The sequence below is a fragment of the Culex quinquefasciatus genome, chromosome 1 (genome assembly GCF_015732765.1).
Source record: "Culex quinquefasciatus strain JHB chromosome 1, VPISU_Cqui_1.0_pri_paternal, whole genome shotgun sequence".
Taxonomy (NCBI): Eukaryota; Metazoa; Arthropoda; class Insecta; order Diptera; family Culicidae; genus Culex; species Culex quinquefasciatus.
The window spans coordinates 109,563,278-109,576,041 of record NC_051861.1 but is presented as its reverse complement, the minus strand read 5'-3'; the positions used below and the strand labels follow the sequence as shown (position 1 = coordinate 109,576,041).

The 12,764-nt window shown below is 37.3% G+C and overlaps 1 protein-coding gene across 1 annotated transcript; it reads left to right on the top strand.

The window, feature by feature from the left end:
• The first annotated feature begins 2,658 nt into the window (after positions 1-2,658).
• On the top strand, positions 2,659-11,857 carry LOC6036882 (dynein regulatory complex subunit 4). The gene is made up of 4 exons (XM_038249500.1): positions 2,659-3,042; positions 3,221-3,389; positions 9,794-9,818; positions 10,462-11,857. Exons 2-4 carry the CDS (start codon positions 3,387-3,389, stop codon positions 11,790-11,792), a joined length of 1,359 nt encoding a protein of 452 aa, XP_038105428.1. The 5' UTR covers positions 2,659-3,042; positions 3,221-3,386; the 3' UTR covers positions 11,793-11,857.
• The last annotated feature ends 907 nt before the right edge of the window (positions 11,858-12,764 follow it).

Here is a 12,764-nt window from a genome sequence, read left to right as displayed (position 1 = left end):
CAGTACTTTGTTCTGAAAAACAGGACAAAATCCAGCTTTTTGTGAAAACTCAACACGTAGCCTTATGTGTGGGGCAAACTTGTATTGCGTTTTTCTCAACTTTCTGTTTTTGCATATGGGACATTTATGCGAACATGGGCAGAATAGGACCTAATAAAAAAGTCTAGATATCAAAAAATATCGAAAATTGAAAAAAACATGTTTTGAGAACCTTACTTTTAATCCAATCTAATCTAATCTAATCTGAGAACCTTACTTTTAGTGAAAAAAGTGATTTTTTTGTTGAAATGTCACTATTTTTTTAATAGTTCTAATTGTAATTTACAACTTTGCTAAAGACACCAAATCGATCAGAAAACCCAATCTCAAGATAAAATCTTTAAGCGTACCATAATAGGGGTGGTGACTCACCACACATAACCTTCGGACGCCTAGAAATGAGCAGAAACTTGCAACAGAGACCACCACCCGAGGGTCGTTAAAGTGGATTGCTTTGATTTTTTTTTCGTACCAATTTTATAAAAAGTCCAGACTCGATTATCCTAATTTGTCGATTTTTTGAAACGACGCAACAATTTTGTAATGTTTTAAGAGCAATTTTGAGATTTTGTTTATATGTTCGAAGTCAATATGACGGAAGGTGATAATCATTTTAAACCAAAGTGCCTAACCAAATCTTCTTAGAAAAGTAGCTTTTGGGTCCTTTTGAATTATCCGTGAACTATAAAATATTTTACCTGCGAAGTTTTTTTTTCCAATTTTATGTTTTTTCATATATGTTGATGGAGGCGCACGATCATTCATAAAGCTATGTTTTGGTAAAGATTCAAGAAGTATCGCGCGCCTTCTTTTAAATATCCTTAATAAAAATCAATGGAGCTTTAAAAAAAAGTCTCGTTTAAAATTGTAATTTAAAAAACAGCGGTGACTTTGATTGTCACTGTGCTTCTTATAAATGTCAGCCTAAAAGTGAGCAAATTTAATATACATGTTATTTTAATCGATCATTAGGGCTAGGTTTCTTTTAATGATTCATTACAAAATAGTAGTTTATGCAACAAGTTGCAAAGAGGATTTTTCAGCACGAGTCGTACATTTATCCAACGAGGTTCACCGAGTTGGATAAATACGACGAGTGCTGAAAAAATCAAATTTTGCAACGAGTTCCATACAACATTTTTTGCAATTACGAAAAACACCCATTGAGTGAAATTTTAAGTCAAGTTTTCATGTATTTTCAATAAATCGTTTAAATCAAAACAATGTTGAAAAGTGTTACTTTTCGAAACAAGTGCTGAAAAGTTCAACTTTTCAGCACCCATTTCAGTGGAAAGTTCTACTTTTCAGCATTTATTTTTAAAAGTGTTGCTATTCGATTCTGTTATTTTTGGTACAGAAAAGTAGGCTATTTCGTCGTTGAAGAATGACAGGAAAAGTAAGTAGTTTCACGACGGAATTGCAAAAAATAACATTTCAATATTTAAATTTATTAGCTTTTAATAAAATAAGTGTAAATTTGAGGTTATGTAAATAAATCCAAATATACATTCAAAATTTTTCTGCTTAAAATGCCTTCCAAACTGGATTTATTTTTCAATGTCTGTTTTAATAAGGTATACAACTTGTAACCTAGATTTTTTTTTCCGTTTTGTGATTCGAACTTATGGCCTATCTACAATCACTTAGCTTAGAACATCTAAGTAAAGTAGTTACTTAGGAAAGTACGCAACTTACGTTCGTCATCCACAATCAACTTAGAAAACTTGCTGGGCTGATATACGTTGCTATGCAGTTGTTTGTTTACCTTTGATATGGAAACGTCAACTTACCATAGATTTTGAAATTTTCCAAACCAAACGTCAGTTTCTAATTTGATTACTTTTCGATTGTAGAAACTCAGATTCATTTCCATTGATTCAAATTCCTAAGCTAAGTGAAATTTTCTAAGTTAAGTGATTGTAGATAGGCCATTATATTCCTTGAGATAAACTTGACACTTAGAGAGTATTTGAATAATCCTATTTATCAATGGTTTCAAAATAAAAATTAACTAATTTTTGAAATATTTAAAAATGTGTGGAGTCGGAGTCGGAGCCAACAATTTGTTGAAAGCTGGAGTCGGAGTCAGAGTCGGAGTCGGCTAGAGTTGGTAGGCCGGAGTTGGAGTCGGAGTCGGAGTCGGTTTAAGCTGAAAGCCGGAGCCGGAGCCGGAGTCGGAGTCGGCTAAACTCAGAAAGCCGGAGTCGGAGTCGGAGTCGGAGTCGCTTGAAATATGACCCGACTCCACAGCCCTGGAATATTCTTTTCAATGTCATTTCTAAACTTTGTTGAACTGCATCGTTTGATTTTTTTGTCAAGTATTTTATAATAACTTCTGAGATAGCACTTTATGATGTTTTGTGTAAAAGTGTTGAATTGCTAACAAAACCAAAAAAAAAGTTTTGCTTCTGCTTCTGCATTGCTTTTGATGATCAAAATGATTTTATCGAAAAACAGTTCAAATCGTTATTATCGGTAGATTTGGTCACTTTTTTCTGATATTTTCCAGTTCGTCCTGCTAAAACCTATTACCAGCGTCCATCGGATACATTTAAAATTTTGTCCTATCATCCTGAGGTCAAATCCTAGAAGTTTGATCTTTAAACACATCAGCTCAGCCACAGGTGTCCAACCACGTGCTTTCCTCCCACATCAAGGTTCGTTCCAAACGCGCGCGCCAACCGCCAACGGAGTGTCAAGCGTCTCCATGGAAACTTGACCGGTGCTTGGCGGCTTGTTTTTTCGATAAAATTGTTTCATTTCACAGTTCAATCCACTAGCCGGATCGTAGCAAGCTTAGTCGGTTTGGTTTGCTCGTGAAACCAAAACACTAAACTCAACCGATTCTCCACCGGGGGACATTTGAGGTCCGGGCCAGACGTTCCGGGGAACTGCAAATTGGTCCCAACGATCGGATTATTTATTTATGTGATTTATCAATTTATTTTTCTGCCCTGGCCAGGGGGCTCCGGAGAAGCGCGTTTCGTGGTGGCACTTGATAGGGTGAGTTGTGGTAAATTGTACAAAAGTTTCAAAATATTTTTATTGTTAAGTATTAAAAAAGTTATTTGATATTTTTTTAAAACAATATTTTAAAATCTATCAAAAAACATCCCAAATTTGTGATTTACCCCTCTCAGAATATGGTTCAATTAAGAGTTCACGAGGGTTTTTTTTCCAGAGGAGATTTTTAGACGACAACCCGCGAACAATCTGCCTTTGACAACGCGTTCCGGAAAAATCCCGGCGTGGAAAATATTGGCGGAAAACGCGGCGAAAAAATCAGCTCGTCGACGGCAATAAAAGCAGATTATAAGCTCGTATCGGTCAGCAGTTGAACAATAAAAATGGTAAGTCTGTCGGGGTTTTTTTTTTGCCTTCTCTCAAACCGGGAGTTCCTATTATTGGGACTTTTGTCCTGTCGTAGATCGCGATTGGAGCTTTTTTTTGGGTTGGTTCTAAAAACTCACCAACCTTTTTTTTTTATTTTGAATATATGAAATTCACGCAATTACGGCGCTTCCTCTCAATTTTTAAACCGGATAACGAGTTAGTTTTTTGTTCCCAATATAATTTGCATCCTTTTCTAGTTTCACCATCGGTGAAGTTTCCATGGGAACTGTTATTTGGCGTTGCACAAGGCCTACTCTACGCGACTAGGTCGAAGCAGGCATTGCACACAGTAAATAACTTGCAGAATATCCAAACAATGTAGGCCTTGGTTAGGTTGGAAGACGAGGACCGACACGACCGTGGCATAGATTGAACCTTAGGCGCGTGAACCGTGAGGTTTTTTTTAGCCTCACTCTCATTCTGTCACGTGGCAAGGTGGATTGTAGTCACAGAGAGTAATTAATTTGTTAAATTTTGCAACATTTATTTTGAATATTACTCAAATTTACAAAATAGAATAAAAAATGATTCTAAATTAATTTAATGATTTTAAAGCTATACAATTTCCACACTTCTATTGATTTTTGTATATTTTTTTTAATGCTGAGCTTAGGTTAATACTAAACTGAGGCAAAAATGTCAATTGAAAATTACTCATGCTAAATATATTTAAAAAAATGTCCTAATATTTTTTCAAAAAATCAGTAAATATTTTTTTTTTGATAAAAATATATTTTTTGATTGAAAAAGTTGTAATTTGTCGTAAACTCCATTGACATCAATTTGTAACGTTAGTTTTTTGAATTTTATTTATGCAATTGGGTCCTAAAATTAAGCTTAAATTTGTGATAATATTGTTTACAACGATAAAGCTTATTTTTCTGAGTACAATGACCCTTTGTACGACCGCAAAGCCTTTAAAATTGAAATTTAAATCAACATCAACTTCGCGTTGACAGAAAAGGTCCTACTTGACAGCTCGTTCCAAGAGGACCATAGTTGATCCATCGGAAAAATGTTGTCTTGTCATTTTTTTTTTTTGCATTAAGATGAAAAAAGTGATCAAAATGGTTTTTGGTCATGATTTTACCGTTGTACATAAAAATTTACATAGGGACCCTATAAACTAATAACTAATTTTGGTTTTATAGGCAGGTTAGGGATTCACATTTCAATTCAATTTATTTGGTAAAAAGATCATAATTATTACCTTTTTAGACAGTAGGCTAGTAGGCGGTGCAGCAACTTCTGTCGAAAAAAGTAAAATTGATGCTCTATTATAGGAGTAATCATATCTTACTCCGTATTAACATTTCTATAGGGCGAATCTACGGATTCGCCGTATTGAAAAATCAATTTAAAATTTTGTATGTGTTCTTTTGACAATTTTGATAATGGATAGATACAATTTGTATTCGAAGTATGGTTAAAAATAACACATAATTTGCTTTTTTGGCCAAACAGCGTCAAAATTACTCAAAACTGTTTGTTTTTCATGTTAGGCCGTTACAAATATTTTTTGAAAATATCGAGGTATTGGCGGAATTTTTTTTTCGCAAAAAAAAACTTTTCGTGTGACTGTACATTGGTATTTCATGAAAATTTAAAATGTTTGAGTTCAAACATGCTAAATATGACTATAAACGCGGAAAAATGCATTTTAACTGATTTTCAGTTGATTAAACTTTAATTTTCATTAAAATTTGAAAGTTTTTGGAAAAAATTGATTATTCAGGCCAACTTTGAAAAATATAAACTTTGAAAAATATTTACAACGGCCTCAGGTGTCTTGATGAACACCCGCAAATATATGTATTATAAACAATAAAGCAGCCAGCCCTACTGCATTATGTTTACCGTAGAGGGGATTCTGAGAACAGATCACATTTCACAGAATCTACAGGGGAGGAAGGATGCGTGGACACACCGTGCCAAACGCTCCTATTTATGATTGCATTTGTGTTTTTAGGGGTATGTTTGAAGCTACATTAAGGAATTGTGTTATTTTGATCAAAATATTTTTTTTTTCAAATTATTTATATATTGATGAAAATATAAATAAATTTAAAAAAATATTGACATAATACCAAATTATAATAACATTTATTCAGCTGCCAATTTATGTTTATTTAATAATGTTTTTTTTTCTGTGGTAAAAAAGGAATCTAATCTCAACATTTTGTTTGACATTAATTTTTAATGTTAAATCCAGTTTGCAATCGAACAGTACTTTTCAGATTTTTTCTTAAAATGCGCCGTTTTCGGGATATAGCCACTAAAAATTTAAAAAAATATAGTAGAAACAGGAAAATAAATCTTTCTTAGTCTTTAAACAATAATTTGGAATGAAAAGTAACATTTCAAAAGGGCCAAATATTCAATAGTATTCAAAAATCCATATTTTTAGTTTTTGTTTTTTTTTATACGTAAACCCGCAACTTTTGATCAACACACACAAAAAAATGTAGCCGCCTGATTATGGTTTTATTTTTAAAATATTCTCTTCTGAATAAACAGAAACTTTGCCAAAAATAGTAAATCGATCAGAAATTCATCAAAAAGATTAAAATTTTCAAATACATATTTACGTAAAAATACTTAAAAAGTTGAATAAAGGCAAATCAATAACACAAAGTTGACTTCTTGGTCATACGGAAGGTCCCTACAAAGTTTTAGTCACATAAAAACCAAAAATAAAAATACACGAAATCGGCCTCTTAAAAAAAACTTTAGAATTCCACATTTTTCCTTGACCGGATATACTGTGTAATTTAGCAAGATATTATTGTAATAAAATTTCAATTTATTAATGAAATTTTCATGGATTTTATACAAACAGCTTACTTTTGACAACTTCAAACTTGTTTAAAAAGGCACTGGCAGGTTTTTGGATAGTTTCAAAAGCAAGTTTTGGTATTTTTTTAAAATTATATTTTATTCATTCATTTCATTCATTTTTATTAATCATTTATTAGATTTGCCCAATCACAATTGGATTAGGATTGCCCAATCACCATAGGCGACTGTTCACTTAAATTTTTAAATATAACAATATAACATAATTATATAATATAACACAGTGCAGACTCGATTATTCGAATGTTTGTAAAGGACTTCAGGTAATCGAATCATGAACAAAAAAACTATTTTTTCATTTTCAGACTTTTAACATACAATTCGAACTCTGCGATCCCATTTAAGTAATGTTTGAATAGTTGATTGCCTTAAAAATTACCAATTGCATTTTCTCAATATTTCATCACCGCCATTTTGGCCGCCATCTTGGATTTAAAAAAATCTAAATTACCGTAAAACGGGGTGACTTTGATAGCCGGGGTGACTTTGATAGGTTTGCGATTTTTCCGCAAAATGAAGAGTACAATTAAAATACGTAAGGAATGGTTCAGAAACATACTGACCGTGGTAGAGAAGTGTTCAAAGTACCTCATGAAGAACTTTTCATAAATTTTTGAAAAGTTTATAAAGTTAGTTAACTATAGTTAAGAAAATGTGCATGAAAGTCATTATTTTAAACTTCTCAAAGTGTCATGATTTTCTCAATGAACATGATTTTTAATCGGAAAACGGAATGCATTTTCGGATTCTTTGGACAATTTTCCACGAGGAGAAGGTTAAATAAGTTTGTAAATAATAAATAATATGTGTTTTTGAAACACAATTAAAAAAATCTCCAAATTTATAGGCAAATTCAGTTGAACAAATTTCATGTAAAATGTGAAAACTTGTGATTTGTGCTTCGAATTCAGTTTAAAATGCAATATAAATCGATAATTTTATAAACAAAACCAGTTTTTAACAAATTTCAGGCAAAATTCCGACTTTTTAACAATTTTACCTAAAATTTATATGTATTTTGTTAAAAAGTTTATAAACTTAGTTAACTTAACATAAACATTGATTTTTTTCTTACAAACTATATCAGCTACTTTACGTACAAATAAAGTTTGAACATAGACTAATTAAAGACTAAACACTCCGAACAAAATTTTCAAAAAAGTATGACTCATAAGCTGTGAACCGCGGGTACCACGGTGAACCGCATCGGCTAGCCCCTCGTATGACAGATCAACCTGGCAGCGCTGACTTTTTCGATTTCGTTTTGTGCTGATTTACGCGCGCATCTTGTTTATTTTTGTTTTGCTTTGCAATCAAGGTAGCAGCCTGCGAAGAAGTCAATCAGCTGTGCAGCAATATTTGTTTGGTGAAAGAGCGGGATTTACTAGTGGTCACTCCGGCGACACTATCATCCCAGTGCATCCCAGAGCTTCCCCAGGATAAGATTGCCGCCCTGACGGAACACATTCAGGAGGCCGATGCCGGTTCGGACACGTTCTCGATGGCCTACGCCAGGCCCGTTTTGCCCTCGCCCTGGACCGTGCCATGAATGACGAAAAGAACGTGATCAAGTGTGCGTACGTACGCTCGGATATTTTCGAGGACATTTACTTTTCCATGCCGCTGCTGCTGGGTAACACAATCTCGAGAAGAAAATTGGTCAACCCAAGGTGAACGCCTACAAGAAGGAGCTGCTGAAAAAGGCCATTCTGGAGCTGAAAAAAACCATCCAGAAGGACGAGGAGTTGTCAAGAAGAACTATGTGAATTATTTTAATAACTTTCATAAATAAACCCTCAAGTACATGATACAAAGTATCCGCGTTTTTGTTTCGGCGGGTTTTGGTTCCGGGCCCTCTTTTGTGAGAGTCCTTCTACACATGGAACTAACTGTGCTGAACTCCGCTGGTAACTTCAAGGATGCGCATGCCCTGTCCCTGCTTACTGACAATCTGAGCGGAAGGTTGATCGTCTTCCTCGTTGCCAGTTCCAGTTGTTGCCCCCGCGTATAGCTCGCCCATATCGGTGCCAGGGGAGGTCGTACTCTTTGTCGGTAAAATTGGTTCGGGGACAAATTTTCATTTGATGACGTTATCGCTGGGATTGGGAATGCCAAGTTGGCAGTTAAGGGAAAAGCTAGGGGCAAATATCTTGGACGTGTTGAGGTTTTTAAAGTAGGTGCAGTACGTCGAGGTCTAGATAGCGTCTCCAAGAACTTTCTAGCCTCTCAGGGCGAAGATTCCGGGTTGGAGGAAGTCGGTTTTGCCCCAGCGGTATTAACCGGAGGCGGCCCGTTTGGCAAACCCGACGGTGTTCACGTGATCGTTTTCTGGGAGGATACGACTGAAAGTCCGAAATCGATCGGGAGCTGCTTGTTGCAAAATCCCGGAATGACCTTCTAGCGAGGCGCGTCCATCTTTCAGCAGACACGCGGAATGTGAATCGCTAGAAATTCGACCACCCTCGAGATTCCCCCCGGACGATGGTTCACTCTAGTAATCATCGTCCTCATCCGGAACTTGTTCCGTTTGAATCAAAACAAAAACATAAACAATAACATTGCGCGAAATGTCATGTCAAAGTCAGAGCTGCCCGTTGATGACATATCGATCCGTCATTTTTGACAGTGAACCGGTCCTGCCGAGGGGTCATAAAAAGGTTGAGTCATGGTTCAGAGTCCACTGTGTAGTCTTTTATTAGTCTATGGTTTGAACATCTTAAATATGATTTTAACAAGAAAAACTATGACTATCAAAGTCACCCCGGAATTAAAACCAAGAATTTTAACGTAACTATTTTTCTAAACACTATTGAAAAACTTTTTCCAAAATAGTGCATGGACTTTGTGTGGCCTACCCCAGTACATGTTTTAAAAATAATAATCTTGAGAAAACCCTCGATTCATTGTTTACATTTGGAGAAATGTCAAAGAACGTACACGTTAAAATGGAAATAAGTCAAAGTGGATTTTATCGTTTAAAATCCTAGAAATCCGACCAAATCCGATGCAATCTATGAAATCTCATCGACCGATCAAATCCTGTGTAATCGGATAACATCTAACAAAATGGCATGAAATCATTACAATTAGAGCTCAATGGATTACTGTCGTTCCCCTCGGAAAAACCTTACCTGTTGGAAAATATTCTAAAAACAAATTGAAATCCTATCAAAGTCACCCCGGTTTACGGTACTTTAAAGTGGTCGTAAGGTCTCAACTATCAAAAATAAGACAACTCAAAAATAAATCGTAATTCGATTCTCCGAACATTCGATTATCCGAAATTATATCGAGGCTTTCGGATAATCAAGTCTGGACTGTATTTTACTTTATTGATGAAGTAATGTTGCTTTCGCAATTCAGTGATTTCAAATGTACAACATTCTACATTTGCAAAAGTACTTATCTTCAAATAAAATTACTTATAAATCTTAGATTTTGGTAGTTTTGCTTGCATTTAAATGTTAAATAATTTTTCTTTAATATAGTTTTTTCATATTTTCAGGGACCAAAGAAGGCAAAAGGAAGCAGTAAGTATTGTTGTTTTCAGCTGTGCTGATGAATTAAAAAGTTTAATTATTTGTTTTAGTACATTTTGCCTTTTTTAGAATTAAATCTCCTTTTCCAGTTTTCGTTTAAAGTATTACCGAAACAACAGACAAACAGACCTAAATAATTGAAAAAAAATAGCAAGCAACTGACAGTCACGTGTAAATAAGCAAAATGCAAATTGACCGTTAAATTGTTGATTGATGAGTTTAAAAAAATGTTAACGTCTGTTTGTCTGTGGCTTTGTCCTATAGTAGAAAAAAGGAAAGGGCTACCCAATCAATTCAATCGGAATTCTGAAAAGGAATTCAATTCGAATCGCTTACGTATTCTGTTTCAAACGCAACAACCGGTACGTACATGGAATCGGTTGTTGCGTTTGAAACGGTATACGTAAACGATTCGAATTGAATTCCGTTTCAGAATTCTGATAGAGTTGACTGGACGATACTAAAATTTAAATCATATTCATGAATTGCGCATAACTGCCGACTTCGGCGACAAGATTGATGGTGTCATGAATACAAAGTCATGAAACCGTGAATATATCTCAAAGTGACATCACAAAATAGTTAGTGTTGTAACTTTACTCACGTTTCACAACAACGGCTTTTTCCGTTCCAGCGGTCATCGATGGCGTGGACACGTCCAGCATGTCCCGCGAGCAGCTGGAGCAGTTTGCGCTGCGGCTGCGCAACGAGATGGAACGGGAGCGGGAGGAGCGCAACTTTTTCCAGCTGGAGCGCGACAAGCTGCGCACGTTCTGGGAGATTACGCGGAAGCAGCTGGAGGAGGCGAAGGCCACGATCCGGAGCAAGGAGCGGGACGTGGAGGTGGCGCAGGAGCTGGCCGATCAGGACACGAAGAACGTGACGCAGGAGATGAAACACCTGCAGTACGAGCACCAGTCGCACATCGGGGAGCTGAAGGCGGAGATGATGACGCAGCTGAAGATGGCGCAGGAGGATCATGCGTTGCAGGAGCGGGAGTTGCTGAATGATAAGCGGGAGTTGAGGAGGTTGTTGAGGGAGAAGGAGGAGAATGGGGAGCTGGAGGTGCAGCAGTTGAAGCTGAAGCATAGTGAGTTGTTGAGTCAGGAGCGGGCGAGGTTTAAGGAGGAGATTGAGGCGATGACGAAGCTGTTTGAGCAGAGGTTGGCGAGTTACAAGGAGGAGGCGGAGGTGCGGCATGAGATGGAGCTGTCGGAGGTTGAGGAGAGGAAGAATGCGCAGATTTCGGAGTTGATACAGACGAACGAGAATGCTTACAAGGAGATGAAGGGTTATTATAATGATATTACGCTGAATAACTTGGCTTTGATCAATAGCATGAAGGAACAGATGGAGGAGCTGCGCATTCAGTGCGATAAGGATCTGAAGAATAATTCGGAGGTGATGGCGGAGAATCGACGGTTGGTGGAACCGCTGAAGAACGCGCAGACGGAGTTGGTTGAGCTGCGGAAGAAGCTGCACTACTACGATCGTGACAAGGCAACGCTGAATCGGGTTAAATCGAGGTTGAGCAGTACGCAGAAGCAGCTGAGCAGCTTGAAGCTGGAGTCGGACGTGCTGCAGATGCGCTGCGAGAAGCTGGTTGAGGAGCGGGATCAGCTGAAAAGCATGTTTGAGAAGTCGATACTGGAGTTGCAGCAGAAGTCGGGGCTGAAGAACTCGCTGCTCGAGCGCAAGCTGGAGTACATTGAGAAGCAGACGGAGCAGCGGGAAGCGATCTTGGGGGAGGTGCTTTCGTTGGCCGGGATTGAACCGCAATCGCTCAGCATTCGGATCGAGAAGCTGCTGGTGCAGAAGAACGACAAGATTCAGGATCTGCGGTACGAGCTGGCGCGGGTGAGCAAGATGTACGACGATCTGCTGTCGCTGATGGAGGCCAAGCTGGCCAAGTTTGGCATCACGCTGAAGGATTTGGAACTGGGCAGCTTGCGGGTGGAGAAGTAGTGGGTTTTGAGTGGGGTTTGGTTTGAGATTATGTATCTTTTGAGAATAAATTTGCTGTGATTGTGTGTTTTGCTTGTCCTGCTGTAGAGAAATCCTTAATCACACTAATTAAAATCAAATCAAATGCTTCGATGGGCATGCTGTTTGAAGAACAACGCGGCATCGATTGGTCACAGTTCAAGCAGACAACCCGTTCAAACGTCTGAGGTCAAAGAGGGAACCGAGTCAGCTGGCAAACTTTAATTTTGCGAGGCATAATTTGGTGCCAACTAATGACCGAGGGGGGCACGGCGCTCGTAGTTTATTGTTATTACTCGACATTACATAATTATAAGCTGAAATATCGTCGGAAACAATTAATTGGTGGGCGGAACGATGCGAAATCTCTTCAGCGGCGTGAATGGCGTTTGCTTGTTGTTGTCGGGCGGAATTTCTTCCCCGGAAAAGCGATAACGATTATCGTTTGGGTTGGGAAATTCAAGCTTCGTTTTGGGGGGGTTTGCGAGAGGGTTGGGAAAACCAGATTAGAGGGTGGAAGCGCTAAGATCGATTTTTACTCGCCCATTGTGCGCGAGGATGTGCGAAAGTGTCTGATAATTAGAGGCCAATTAGCAAATTCAATTTTCGAGAAAAACGATAAAAACGTTAAAAAACGATAAAAACGATAGAAAACGATAAAAACGATATTAAACGATAAAAACGTTAAAAAACGATAAAAACGATAAAAATCGAGAAAAAATATTGTTAAAAAGTTGTTAACGATACAAAATGATAAAAACAATCGAAACGATAGCAATTTAGTTCAAATTTGAATTCTAATTCATGTTATTAGGTGTCATCATTTCGTCGCCAAATGACACTGACCAAAATCAAACAAAAATCTCCTCAAATCCCTCGATGAAACGAGCAAATCCAGCGGGGATCAAGTCCCATCAGAGCGAACCTCCCAGCTAAGCCACTCCAGCTTGACAA

Coding starts and splice junctions, on each gene's coding strand:
- LOC6036882 (XM_038249500.1), top strand. Junction 9,819..10,461: donor AAAGAAGGCAAAAGGAAGCA/GTAAGTATTGTT, acceptor TTTCCGTTCCAG/CGGTCATCGATGGCGTGGAC.